Here is a 13866-nt window from a genome sequence, read left to right on the forward strand (position 1 = left end):
GGTTAGACTATGTTATGGAGGTTTTCTTTATCCTAAGAGCAAAGGAAAGTGTTGGAGCTAACTATTAAGTCCTGCTGTGTCCCGTTTCATATTTGGGTTAAATGGAATCTCCTTCCACTCACCAGCTCTAGCATCTGTGAAAACCTGAACACTTGATGCTTGCCATTCATTCCTTGGAAGATTTCTGAAATTGACTTATCGATGTGCCCGGCACCGTGCTGAGCACTGGAAGTATGTTGGTGAGCAGGACAGACGGGCCCATGTGCTCACTGCGTTCTGGTGGAAGAGGCAGAGAGGTGACTGAGCGATCCCAACAGTGTGACAAGTGCTTTGCGAGGCGAGTGGGGGGGCGCTGTGGGTTTGCACTTCTCCAGTGTATTGCCCCCAACCTTTCCAGCTCTGCACGCCCTCGGCCCGGCCAGCTCCTGGTCCTGCCCTGGCAGCCACTGCTTTTGTTGCCCATTGAGTTAAGAGATAGAAGATGCTAAGCGAATCTTTCCAGATCTGTTTGGTGGAACTGGCAGTGCCAGTGCTGATCTCGGCTGACCCAGTGTCTCTGCCTCAGGCGAGCAGAGACGGTGCCCATCAGCTGGGCAATCTAGGTCGTTAACCAGCAGACTCCTCTGCCCGGGCCGCCTCTCCTGCAGGGGCAGCTCCTCGCACAGCCTTTCACTGGTGCTGGGTCACTGTGCATGTCTAGCCTGGGGGGCGCTTGGCCGTGCTCAGCCTCCCTGATCCCGGGGGTGTGAGTAGCCATGGGGTCAGGAGGTGGGTCCTGTGTGTGCAGGGGCCTCTTCAGAGAAGCTGCCCTCCCACTTACTGCAAACAGTGGGTGGAGGTGACCATTTCCAGGCCCTTTTTTCACCTCCCTCAACTGACAGCTCAAATCCAGACTAAAAAAGCCAGTGTCTTATTAGGTAAAAACCAAAATGATGTAGAACTGTACACATAATCTTTCCGGATTATGCTGCTCAAGAGCATGGGTTCTGGGATCCCAGCTCTGCCTTCTAACTGTGTGAATTTGAGCCAGATCCTTGACCTCTCTGAACCTGTAGAATGGGGTTATCGAGTCTCCTCAGGAGGTGTCTCACAGATAGGTGGTTCTGTGCAGCGCCTGGTAATGTGACCATCCTTGTGATGACAGCAATTATGTGATTTTCAAAACTCAGCTCCTCTTCTGTATCGTGGGGGTCAGGGGGTGCGGGTAGGAGGCATATTTGCTCGCTGTCTGTCGAGCCTCCCCGTCCAGTCCTGCGTTTACTGTAGTAACGCGCGCAGATCAAATGTATGCAGTGGGCCTTCTCGGCGCCCCACGCTCCGTTTGACGTGGGACTGTCTTCTGGCCTCTCCTGCGAGTAATGACCAGTTCTTCTCTTTCTCCCCTGTCTTCTCGCCCTCGTGTAGGTGACGGTCGCATTGAGGTTCTGGCTGAAGTCTGGGACCACTTCTTCACCGAAACCCTCCCCACCTTGCAGGCAATATTTTATCCAGTTCAGGTCAGTCTTGCTGGGAGCCCCTCCTCCCCGCCGTGGCCGGCTGGCTCCTTTCTTGGCCTTTGCACCTGGGGCCTCCTGGTGGATGGGGGAGAAGCAGGGGCCTGGGCGCGGAGGGGGCTGAGGGCCTCGGGGGACCGGAGCAGGCTCCCTGGGTCTGTACGCAGCATCCAGCCTGAGCGGAGGGCAGTTGGCGGGCCCTCGACTCCCTCTGGGTGCTGCGTGGGTCTGCGCGCTCTCGGAGTCGTGTGCTTCCTCTTGCTTTTCAGAAAGAGAGAGGATGGGGGAAGGGCAGTTTTATGTTTCCTTTCTTTCCTTCTTTTCTCTTCCCCTCCCATTCTTTGAAGCACAATTTTTAAGCGAGTTTCCTGTTCCTCCCAAGTTGTGGGAAAGGAGTATGCTCCTTGCCCTGCATAAGGGATTCCTGAAGACGTGATGCAGCAGAAAGAGCTCCAGACTCCGAGTCGGGACTGGGTCTGGGCCAGCTCATTTCATGACGCTGAGCACAGCTCCACTTCATCTCCTGCCACGTGAGGCGTTTCGAGGACAAGACGAGCAGCGTCTCTTAGCGTCTTTGGCTTGTGGCCTCAGCCCATCCTACCACACATGTTGACTTCCCCCCCTCCACCCTCCAGCAGAGGCTCAGAGCAGGCCTGGTCAGCGCCAGGACAGGATGGACGCCCCAGGCAGGCTGACCAGGAGATACTCCTGTCCAAAATATATGTCTCTCTCACACTTACACCGCCCTGTGCTCTCCATCCGTCCTCCCCTGGGGGTTAAGGCTTCCCGTCCAATCTAATCGGGCTTTACTGAAGCGCAGGTGTGGGACGCAGCAATGACAGGCCCTTGGCAGTGGCAGGAATTACCTAGTCCTGGAGGTGAGGGCTCATGTCCTTGTGTGCTCTGAATGGTGTTTTAAGGGAATTTGGAATTCTTTTAAGTATATGTCAAATATTTAAAAGTTGGGAGGTTATGCCTGCGGAGTGCGTTTCCTGGGTCAGGCCAGCCCCCAGCCATTCCAACAGAAGCCTCTGGCCTGCAGACCACTGTGCTTTTCAGCCCATCTCAGCTCCATCTTGCACCCCTGCGAGGGGATTTACAGCCCTTTGTGGACAGTCAGGCCCCTGCCCACAGACCTCGCCTTGGCCAGCAGTGGTCTGAAGACGACAGACTTGAGAGGTAGGGTTGCCAGAGTTAGCAAATAAAAATACAGGATGCTGAGGTAAATTTGAATTTCAGATGAATAATGAATAATGCAATATTTGGGACATACTTATACTAGAAAAACTACCCAAATAGTTTTTGACCAGATAGCTTGTGTTTTATTAGGCAATCCTATTGGAGGGGGCGTGCAGACCTGGGTCCCTCTTAGGACCATTTGAGCAGGGAATTCCAAGGTGTGGTGACCCAGGTGGGTTTAGAATGGCGAGTGTGGGATCTGGGCGCGCATGGCCCCAGCACAGTCATCCGAGGGCCAAGAGGGGCCCTGTTAGGCTCAGAGGCAGGCAGAGCCCGGGTGAGCGGGTCTGAGGAGGGTGCTGTCCTGCTCCTCTTGAAAAGCTGTCAGGTCTGATATTTGCTCTTGTCCACCTCCCCACAGTTTCTCGAATGATACTGCTGCTGGTCCAGACACCCCATTTTGAGCACCCCTGAGTTAGGGCTTCTCTCTACTGGTGCACCATTCCTGAGCTGTCTCTTAGTCCAGCTTTATCGGCTCGCAGCTCCCTTTGTGCATTGGTGTCTGTGTGGGACCTGCTTCCTCGTTGGACAGGTGTGGCTTGAGTGCCCACTGTGTTCATGGGTGTGGAACTTGGCCTTTGACTTTTCTGCCTTGTAAAGTGAAAGGAGTCCCGGGGATGACACGAGGGCACAGACCCCCATGAGACAGGCAGGCAGTGCCGAAGGCTGGGACGTGGTGCCAGCACCGGGAACCGCAGGACCTTGGAAAAGGATGGAGGGGAGCACTGCCGTGGGAGGCGGGCAGGGACGGCGAGCCCAAGGGGGTGGTTACACTGGGCCTGTGGGGAGTGAGTGGGGGTGTGTTTGTCTGTCGGGACTGGAGGGTGGGGGCATGAGAGGGCAAACCCCCTCTTGCCCGTGTTTCTGTAAAACCCTAAGGAGTTCTAGGAAACCTAAAACTGCCTTAAAGCTTGGCCGGCGTGAGGGATGGGAAGCCGCGTCCTGTTTGGGAGGGTACCCTAAGGATGTCTTTGTCTCTCCCAAGAGCAACCAATTAGGTGTGACCATCTATACGTGTGCAGAGGAGAGGCTTAGAAATGGGCCCTTCTTTCTCCTTCAGTTCTGGAAGCCTCGGGAGCTCTGAGATGAGATGGTGTGGGTTTGCAATTCGGCTGTACCTTGAGTGAATTACTGTCGCTCTGGCCTCTAGGGTTTATCTGGGAAGGGGGTTTTATGATAGTCCCTATCTCAAAGGATGGTCGTGGGGATTAAAGGTGTCATTTAGGTCTAGAATACTTAGAATCCTGCCCAGCACATAGTCAGACTCTCATGATTATTAGTTGTAACTTTCATCCTCTGCCCCCCCACAGTTGAGCAAGTCCCTGTCCTTCTGCGTTCCCAGTTATTTTTCTTCTTCAGTTACATGTGTTTACACGAGTCCAACAGGTCCTGTTTCCTCCTCTGCCTGGCACATGATGGGTGATAAATATTTAACAGATGAAGTGGAGGAAGCAGCCTGGAAGGAGGGGGGGCGGGGTTGATCTTTTCTCTTTTCTCCCCACCCTCCTCTCTCTTCCTGCTTCCTGAGCGCTCACAGCTCCGACAGCACGGCCCCCATTGTGTGTGTCTTGTATGGTCCTTGGGTCATTTAGGCAGATGAGTCATGCATATCTTAAAGGATGGCGGGGCCAAGTCTTGGATTCTTAGATGGCGCCCCTGGTCCTTGCAGACGCCTCATCTTGTCCCCATTTGTTGTCCGGAACCCTGTGTGGTTGACGACAGGTCCAGCGAGCTCTCACCTCCCAACCCGGCCTCTTCTCTCCTCCCCAGGGCCAGGAGCTGACCATTCGCCAGATCTCCCTGCTGGGCTTCCGCGACCTGGTCCTGCTGAAGGGGAAGCTGGGCGACCTGCTGCTGCTGGCCCCGTCCAAGCTGCCCTCATCCATAGTCCAGATGTTGCTCATCCTGCAGGTGCGGCCCCAGTGGAGACATGACCCCAAGGCTGAGGGAGGACACTGTCACTGTGGGATGAAGGCAGGGGACTGAATGACCCGTGCACTTTAGCTTGGCTCAGTGTCCTTTGGCTTGTTGTCCATGTTCCTTGGTTCATTTGTTCACTTGCTGTGTGTCCCCTGAGTGTCTCTGAGGTCCCGGTGCTACGCTCGGTGCTGGGATCCTTGTGGCGTGTGCGAGGGGCATGATCCTATCGTCAGGAAGTCGCCGCCTGCTCTCCTCTCCTGTTGTGTCAGGGCCACAAGCTGCAAGTAACAACCAGAACCCTGCCTGACTCAATCCAGACCAGGAGCGCACTGGAAGGTCCCCAGCGCAGCTGGGCTTCCCGAGGGCCTCCAGCAGGAGGGAGCCCATGTCAGGCCGCAGAGCGCCCACCTTTCTTCACTTACAGATCCCTGCTCACCTCATCTGCCTTGTTCTCGCTGACGCTGCTGCTCCTGGCCTGCCCGGGCTCCCTTGGCCTTGCTGGTTCTGGCTCTGGCTCTGTCTCTGTCTCTGTCTCTGGCTCTGGCTCGCTGCAGAATTGTGTGCCGTCCTTTGATTTGCACCTCATGAAATGTAGATCCCACAGCCCGTGTTTTTCCACCCAGAGACGACCAGGATGGTTGCCTAGTGTCTCTTGATCCCAATTCTAAGTCAACAGTAGAAGTTGAGCCACTACTGTGTGTGCCAGGCACAGGCCGAGGACGTTGAGTGGGTTCCCTTCTGAGTCAGATAATCTAAATGACCACCTTATGAGGCGGGCACTGTTGTTATTCCCATTTACAGATGAGAAAACTACAACCCCAGAAGTTTACATGCTTGTCCAAGGTCCCTCAGCAGAGGAAGTAAGGCTCAGGGGAGAGACTTCGATGGTCTACACCATCAGGCTGCACGACTCCCCTTTGCCCAGACAGCTATGACCTTGAGTAGGGTCAAGTAGTATGAACATGGCCTCAGCAAGCCCAGTCCTATGGTCAGGGCGCACAATTCCAAGAAACAGGGCTGCTGCGCTCCCCCACCTCTGTACCAAGTTCACTGCTGCAGCATCAGCTCCGAGCCCGTCCTCAGGGAGACAGTTCAGCCTGGACCAGGCGGGTGGGGACCCCGGCCGCCCTCCCAGCAGCGGTGGAACATGAGGCATGGGGCCCTGATCGCCCCCTCCCTGGATGCCGTTCTCTCCAGTTCTCTGAGCTGGGCCGTTCCTCTGGGCGTTCTCCCCCTTTCTTGAAAGCAGAAAGGAGGAAGAGTTGCCCAATAGGATGAGAAGGGGTTAATTGGCTGGAATGCCAGGTCAAGTATTTTATGGAAGGGACAGAGAAGGAAGGGGAGAGAAAAGTGCGCATGCGGCTCATGTCTGAGAAGCAAAGAACAGAGCTGGGATCCCAAATAAGGAGTCTAGAAATGAGCTCTTGGGGATCCGGCCAGGAAGATGGGAAAGTTGGGTTTCCACCCTCCCATTTCCAGTGTAGTATTTTGGGGAGGAGAGGTGATCTGTTTGGTGGTGGTGGTTTTGTTTTTCTGGGAGGAGAATTGAGGTGAGGGCTCTTACCTGTGGGCCACAGACCAGGAGGGCCTGTTTCTGTGGTAATGAAAACATCTACCACTTTCCGTCATTCTGGGCCCTGTGCAGGACAACCCAACAGCCACGTGAGAGCTGTCAGCACCCTGAAGCTTATGGGGAGGTCTAGATGCCCGGAGGAGCCTTCCTCCCAGCTTGCTCTCCACGGGGCAGCGTCAGGCTCTTCAGTGGTCCGAAGGGTCTTAGGAGACAGCCAGGTCTGTACCCTGGCCTCGGGCCCAACCCCCCTCTCCAGCCTTTACCTGACCTGACACCCCTGCTGCTCAGTGCCTGGCCACACTGCCTTCACCTCTCCCTGCTGAGCGGGGTCTGTGTCCCTCTGCTCAGAGCACTGGCTCTCCGGCCACAGCCCCCATGGGTCAGGGCAGCTCTGTGTGCTTTCTCCTCCCTCCTGGGTCCTCGCAGCCACCAGGGGCCCAGGCACACAGAGCGTGTTAAGTAGACATTCGTTCATGAACGGTGGCACCAGCTCGTGAGAGCCTGTGCGGGACCGACCCCAGGTCTCTGGCCTGAGTCCCGTGGTGGTGACCATCACGCAGGCCTCTCTCCTAGCAGAGGGAAGCGTAGTCGGAAAAACTCCGTGGTTGTGATGAATGTCTGGGAGGTCAGGCAGGGAAACAGTCCCTGTCTTCCCGCTCCACAGATGAGATGCAGGGTCTGAGACGGTGGCTGACCAGCTCAAGGTCACGTGCTCATTAGAGAGCAGGTTGGTACCCCTCCTCAGCTCCTGCTCTCTCTACTTTCCACTTGGCCTTTCTTAGCCTCCACCACCTCCCCTCCCGCAGTCTCCCGGGTGCTCGGAAATGCCTGTGAACTTCCAGATGGTCCCACTCCAATGCAGGGCGTTCGGCATTATTCCCCTGGGGGCCTGTTCTTCCTCACTCTGGGACCTGGAGAGCCTGGGCTGGGAGTGTGACAGTGATGAACACGGGTCTCTCCCCAGTCCAGGTCCGTCTTCCTGAGCAGCAGGGGTGGCAGCTTCTGGCTCTGAATGGAACTTAGAGGTTGTGCTGCCCTGGGACCATTCCCGCTGCAGGAAAGCTGGGCCCGGTAGTCAGAATTGCTCCCGCTCCCCGCAGCCCCGCTCCCCACAGTGCCGCGAGGTCTGGGGTGGCTTCCCTGCCTGACTCTGACAGAGAAGAAGAGAGAGCCATTTCTCAGGCCTTCACGGCTCCCTTTTCCAAAACTCTTCCCAAATGTCCCTGCACACACCCCTCCCCCTGAATACACACAGGACTCAGCCTTCCCTACTGTGGGCTGTGTGCTCCTGTCCTCAGGCCGAACCTGGGAGTTTGAGGGCTGTGGGATCTGGTTCCTCCTGGCAGGTGCAGACGGGTCCTGAGATCGTCCTAGAGCTGCCCACTGGCCAGGCAGAGGCTGCGACCTGTGCAGTCACCCAGGGCCCCATGCTCAGCAGGGCCCAGGCTTGGTTTAATTCTCTCCCACTGCCATCTTGGAATTCTTAATAATTTTTGAACAAAGGACCCTGCATTTTCATTTTGCACTTGCAAATACACAGCTGGCCCTGCAGCCAGGTCGAGGGCAAGGGCAGCTCCTTCCTGAGGGCCACGTGCAAGCCAGGTTCTCAGCAGCCCCATGGGAGCAAACGGTCCAGTTCCACATCACACATTCCTTACCTGTTTTCTTCCCACCTCTTGCCTTTTCTCCTTTCTCTGTCATCCCTGTCTGTTTAACACTTATGAATTATCAGGAGGAAGGGCTTGGGGGAGAAGTTAGATGAGAAATATTGAGGAAAGAAAGTGGAAAAAACGTTTCCGCGGCTCTGAAACCCCATCAAGGTGGTTTTGGGGCCGCTTTGCTGTTGAGGCCTGGGGTGGGTCCCCAGGAGCGTGAATAAGGCTCCCCTCCCCCGTCTACGGCCTGCTGGGCAGATGTGTATGTCTTCCTCCGAGAGGGACCTCCTTTGCACTTCCCCTTTCTTTCCGCTGCTGGCTTTCCGCGGGGTCAGCTCAGGCTGAGCAGAATTGGCGCCTGGGGCATGAGAAGCCATTGCCTTCTCCCCATCGCTGCCTTCCAGTGCCAGGAGCCCTTACTGAAGCCACCCACTTTTTCTCTGCATCTCCTCCTTTCTGACCCCTTCCCAGCCCTGCCTCCAGGTCTGCTGCACGGTAGCCCCCTCCTTGCCTCCTCTGTTTCCTTAGCCGCCCACCCCCTCCCTCCACCACCCCAACCCCGTCACTCTGAGCTGAGTCAGCCTGTTTCCTGGGAGCTTCATCTCCCCCACTGACCTCCAACCTGTGGCATTGGCCCTTCCGGCTCCATTGCCCAACCGTCTTTCCCTCCCATCCCCGAACACTCCAGTGCAGTGGAGAGCTTTTATTTTTTAAGTGATGGTGATTTAAAATCAATTCTGCTTTGAGAATTTGGTGGGACAACCTGTCGGGCTGAGCACAGCCCCACGGAGCCTTGTCTCTCTGCTCGCCTGCAGCCCCTGCATCCCAGAGCGTGGCTTCGAGTCCTTGCCAGGGGAAGACTGAATTCCCTGGGCGTCTGCTGGTTTTCTGGAAACGCTGGTTACTCCCTGGCTCCTTCTGGTGGTGACTGTGTGGCCATTTGTTTCCGCCATGCTCCCTGTGGGCCTTGCTCTGCGGCTCGGGTCATGCTGCGCTGTTGAACTCACTCTTCATCTCGGTGCTGAACCTCTATGTCTAGTTCCACAGTGACTCTTCCTTTCTTCGACTGTTCTGGGCTTTTCCATATTCTGTCCCTTTCTTTTCTAGCCTGGTTACAAGCGGCAGTAAGATGTGTTCGGAGCCACACGGCCTGGTTCCTGTCCTGCCTTTTTGCCACTTACCAGCTGTGTTTTCCTGGGCAAGTGACTTAGCCTCTCTGGGCCTTAATTCCCTCATCTGCAGAAGGGGGTCGGCGAGAGCGCCTTCCTCCTTGGGTTGTTGGGAGGCCTCTGAGCTTGATATGCGTACAGTGCTTATAGAACGTGCGCACAGGTTGAATGTGAAGCAGTCACTGCCAGTGCGGGTGGGATTACTGTGGTTGGGACCAGTCAGACGTCAACCCTGGAGCTGGCATGGGGACAGTCCCGCCCAGCCTGCATTGGTGGGACTCAACAGGAGTGGCTGCCATGGTACCTGCCATGCACTGTTCTGGGCACCGTGACCCATGACAAGTGACTCAGCTTCAGGCCTCAGTTCCCTTTGCTCCAGCCATGAGGATGCTGCCTACTGGCGTCCCTGCCTTGTACGCACAAGGCAGGCAGTCAGGATTTGTTGACTGAGTGCCAGCTGGCCTGGAGACTTTGAATGACCTCTGTCTCTCTTGATGTTCATTTCCAGAGTGTTCACGAGCCCACAGGCCCTAGTGAGGGTTATCTGCAGCTGGAGGAGCTGGTGAAGCAAGTGGTGTCTCCTTTCCTGGGCATCAGTGAGGACCGTGGTGTCTCAGGCCCCACGTTCACGCTGGGTAAGGGGCCGACTCTCGAGCTGCTGGGAGCCTCAGTGATCACACTATCACCTGTGTGTCACTGAGCCCCGATTATGTGCCAAGCCCTTAGCTTCCAGTGTGGCTCTGTGCAAACCTGTGCTTGCTCAACACTCACGTACCCTGGCTAGCCTGTGTCACAGTAACCTTCTTGCTCGGTGATTCCTTCCCAGGGACGGAAACTGTGCCTCTGGGGTGATGCTCACCTGATCTGTGGCTTTGATCTTTTTCATGTGCCTGCCACGTAATTTTCCTGGATCTGATACCAGAAATGGTGCCTTATTGCCCCTGCCCCCACCTGAAGGGAAAACCCACCTGGGGTGGATTCCCTGTGGAAGCTGCCCGAGACGTGGGGCCAGGTTGTTGCGAGTGTGGCCATATGGGATGGAGCTGCTGCTCCCGCTCGTTTCTGTAGGTGCCACCAGGGCCTTCCCGCCCAGGAAGGGGCTCCTGGACTTGGGGACAAATCCCATCAGGGTCTTTTTTGGTGGCTGTAAAGCTTGCATTGGTGAGTGCCAGGCTCTGTGCCAGGCCCCCTGGAGACTCTAGAGATGAAAGGATCTGTTCCTTCTCTCCGAGAGCCCGCGGTCTAGACGGCAAATGGCTCTATAATAAGGCTTATCCTAAAAGACACTCCTCAGTCACTTTCTGAAATAAAGCCCCAGGTGCTGGGACTTTTTGTTTGTTGCCCTTTCTCCAGGAACTGCAATGGTGTCTGTGCACAGTAGGCACTCAAAAAAAGATGTTAGATGGCTGGCAGGCCCTGCACCCGAGGCCAGGGGACCGGCACCCACAGGGAGGTGCAGGTGCAGAAGGAGATGCCCCGCATGTGGAAGCTGCCGTTCCCTCCTCTTGCTCTAATGGAGCTGTGGCTGAACCTGGTCAGAGCTGGGGGAGGAGCCGTGCCAGTGGAGTTCTGCCCCTTCCTGGGCCTCGAGGCTGCGGACACACGGGGCAGGCCGGCGCCAGGGGTTCTTGTCAGGTTTCTCTGGAGACAGAGCCACAAGTCAGAGGGTGCTGGCCCCAGCCTGCTGCCTGCCGGGTCCCCCTTGTCTGACCATCCCTCCCTCATTCCACTGAGAGCTGGAACAAGCCAGAGCAGACGTGACAGCTGAGGGGAGACAGGCTCCTGCCCTCCCTCCCCGGAGCCACCTTCCTGCTCTTCGGGCTCCAAGTTGGGGCTGGGCTGGGGCGGGAGGAGCCAGGCAGATGTCGGACGCCAGCGGCCAGCTGGGCTGTGGCAGGACTCCGCCACCAGCTGGGCCTGGCGCCCGGGACAGGAGATTCACTCCAAGAGGGGGTGCCTTCAGCTTTCAGCGAAAGTACAAATAATGGCTACTTCAGTCGAGTTGTAAAGCAGAGGCCTTGAGCCAAGGGCAGTCCTGGCCTCTGGGGCGTCGTCTGTCTCGGTAGGGGCAGAGAGGGAAGGGAATGGCCCTCTTTTGGTTTTATTATTTCCTCAAATGTGTTCTGAAACCCCATCCTGGCACCTTGTGAGGTGCTGCCGGTGTATCTGTGCACTAGTCCTTTGGCCCCTTGGGCGCACGGTCTGTCCCGTGAGGGGGTCACGGAGAACAGATGGTGACTCATCAGCATACGCTTGCTCTGAGCGGGGCCACGGCAGGGGTGCGGCACGGGGACCCAGAAATCCAGGAAGACTCCCCGGAAGAAGTGACATCTGTGATGGGGCCTGGAGGATGAGTACAAGTTAGCCAAGTAGACTGGGAGGGCAGCCTGAGGCAGGCAAAGCGAAGGATCTTTGGGGGCCTTTCGGGGTGGGAAGAGCAGTGAGCAGGAGGCTGTGGTGTTGGAGGAACTGAAAGAGCTTCAGAGCTGCCAAGCGGCCGATGGCAGGGGAAGCCACTGGACACAGATCACGTCCTGGGCACTGTGTGGGGTGGGCAGGGTTCCAGGCCACGGCGGGGGCGCTGCTGTTCCCATTTCATGGGTGAGGCAGATGAGGATTGAGGTCACGGGGCTGTTGGGGCCAGGATTCCGGAGCCCCAGGTCTGCACTTCCCCAGCTGTCCTGCAGGCTCCAGCCTCCCCCGACCCCACCCACTCCTGGAGGCAGTCCGTCCCTCTCATTCCTTAGCCCAAGAGGCATTGAAGGCCAGACATTTCACCTCCAACCTCTGGGCACCAAAAAGCTAAGGTGGCCGCTGTGCTGCCTGCCTCGTCGAGGACACTCCTTCAGGAGAAAGTAAAAAAGCTCATCCCCAGTAAAGCGGAGACGAGCATAAGTTTATGTTCATCCTGCTTGTGGGAATGAGTGTAGCGAGGAGATGCCTTGGACCTGAGGAGCCCCACACCCACCGTGGGCTCTGCCCCTCTGTCCGCCCTGGGCCTGGCTGGGGTGGGAGAGGTCACGGCAGCTGGGCCGATGGGCTCCAAAGCCACCGCTTATCAAATGCCTGTCACCTCTCAGCTACTGAGCCCGCGCTTGGCGTGGATTCATGTTGTGCTCGCTGCCGTCCTGCTGAGGGGTGGGTCCCTCAGGCTCAGAGTTGTTAAGAAAAGTCCCCAGGATCACACATGGGGGAGGTGACCAGAGCCAGAGAAGTGGTTTTCACAGGAACCCCTCGCTGCACCAGGTGCCCACGTGTGTTGTGTTGACCCCGTGGGGAGTCTGGGGGCGTCTCTGTTCCTGCCAGGCGGCAGATGGGCATGAGGAGTGAGCTTCAGCCCTGTATGTGCAGGGCTTGCTCCAGAGAAAAGACGAGCCCGAGGCCATAGTGGAGTGAGTGTGTGTGTCCTCCCCTGCGAAGCTGTCACTTTTCTAGGGCCCAGGGAGCACGAGTGAGGACGGAGACAGTGATATCACGAACATGTGGACGCCAGGCCTGTGCGCCCTCCCTGGGTCCCCTGCTCCCCACTTTGCCCAGGTGCCGGGTCCTCATGCAGCGGGCGCCCGGCCTGCTCAGCGAAAGCCCTGGCCTCCTGCAGGCCTCCCGCCTGAAGAGCGCCCGTCCACGCCTGGCTTCTCTCTGGGGGTTTGAAAGGAGCCGCTGCTGTTGGCCCCGGTGTAGGGTGATGAGTGCCAGGGCTCAGCGGCCCTCGGGCGGGGAGGAAGGAAGGCCCCGCCCCCTCGCCTCGCCCCCGCCCCGCCCCCCCGTGCCGAGTGAAAGGCAGGGGGAGGCTGGGGCGTCAGCCAGCGTCCCCCTGCTCAAAGGGCCCCGCAGCAAGGGAGGGAGCAGGTGTTTAGGCCCTGGGGGTGCCCACCGCTTCCTCGGGCCCTTGATGGGAGGATCCCCTCCTTGAGGGGCAGGCACCGGCCTCCCCTGGTGCAGACAGCGAGCAGGGCGCTGTGGGCCCAGCGCAGGTCTGCAGGCCTCGGAGGGGCCCAGAGGCCGACCGGTGGGGAGGCAGCCCACGGTTTTCTGGGGCTGGCTCTGGAGTCTGGTGGGAGTTGGTGAGGAAGCACTGCCTGCCCAGGGGACTCGCACAGCCCGGCGGGCCTGTGGTCTCGGCGCTGCCCACACCCAGTCTTGGGAGCCAAAACACTCCGCCAGAAAGCAGAAGGCAGAGCCGCAGCCTCGCCCTGAGCCGGGGCAGGGGCCAGCGGAGGAGAGGGGCGGGGCGGGACGGGACGGGCAGCTGGCCTTGGAGCCGCGGCAGCGCTGCAGCGGTGTGGCCTGCAGTCACATCTCTGGGCCTGGGGCGCTCAGAGGAGGAGGAGGCTGACCCCTGCGTCTGTGGTCTGTGGCCCCGGCCGAGGCAGCTGCATGGGCCACTCCAGGGAGAAGCTGTGCGTGCCTCCCGGGGGCCCCACACAGCATTCGGGCCCTGCTGTGCTGGGTAGTCCTGGCCCGATTATTTGTCAGTCTCCCCGTTAGACCGTGCGCCTGCTGAGGGCGGGGAGCGCGTGGGCCCCCGGTTCCCAGGCCTCGCACCCCTCGCCTCTCAGGGAGTGAGTGAGCCAGTGGCCAGGCTGGGGTCAGTCGCTGAGTCCCTGTCAGGGAGCAGGCCCCTCTGAAAGGACCCCTCTGCATGACGGTTCCTCTCTGAACCCCCAGGTGCCCTCGTCTGTATCTCTGCCCCAACAGTCGTCGTGTGGGCTGGGTTTTAACAGTTATTTCAGGAGCCAGGCTCTGCTGTCAGCCCTGGGCTGGAATCCTGGCTTCCTCGCTGACTGTCATGGTGCTTTAGCATCTCGGCTTCAGGT

The 13866-nt window shown here is 58.0% G+C and overlaps 1 protein-coding gene across 11 annotated transcripts in view; it reads left to right on the plus strand.

Moving 5' to 3' along the window:
- PRR5L (proline rich 5 like) overlaps positions 1-13866 on the plus strand; it is a 144286-nt gene that overhangs the window by 123699 nt on the left and 6721 nt on the right. For 6 of the 11 annotated variants that reach the window (XM_070564831.1, XM_070564834.1, XM_070564830.1 and 3 more), the window contains 3 exons: positions 1405-1496; positions 4503-4643; positions 9558-9684. In XM_070564831.1, coding sequence (XP_070420932.1) covers positions 1405-1496; positions 4503-4643; positions 9558-9684 — 360 coding nt within the window. The remainder of the gene's footprint in view (positions 1-1404; positions 1497-4502; positions 4644-9557; positions 9685-13866) is intronic. The other 5 variants (XM_070564837.1, XM_070564838.1, XM_070564836.1 and 2 more) reach the window with 2 other exon arrangements.

Source organism: Equus przewalskii, chromosome 11 (assembly GCF_037783145.1).
Source record: "Equus przewalskii isolate Varuska chromosome 11, EquPr2, whole genome shotgun sequence".
NCBI lineage: Eukaryota > Metazoa > Chordata > Mammalia > Perissodactyla > Equidae > Equus > Equus przewalskii.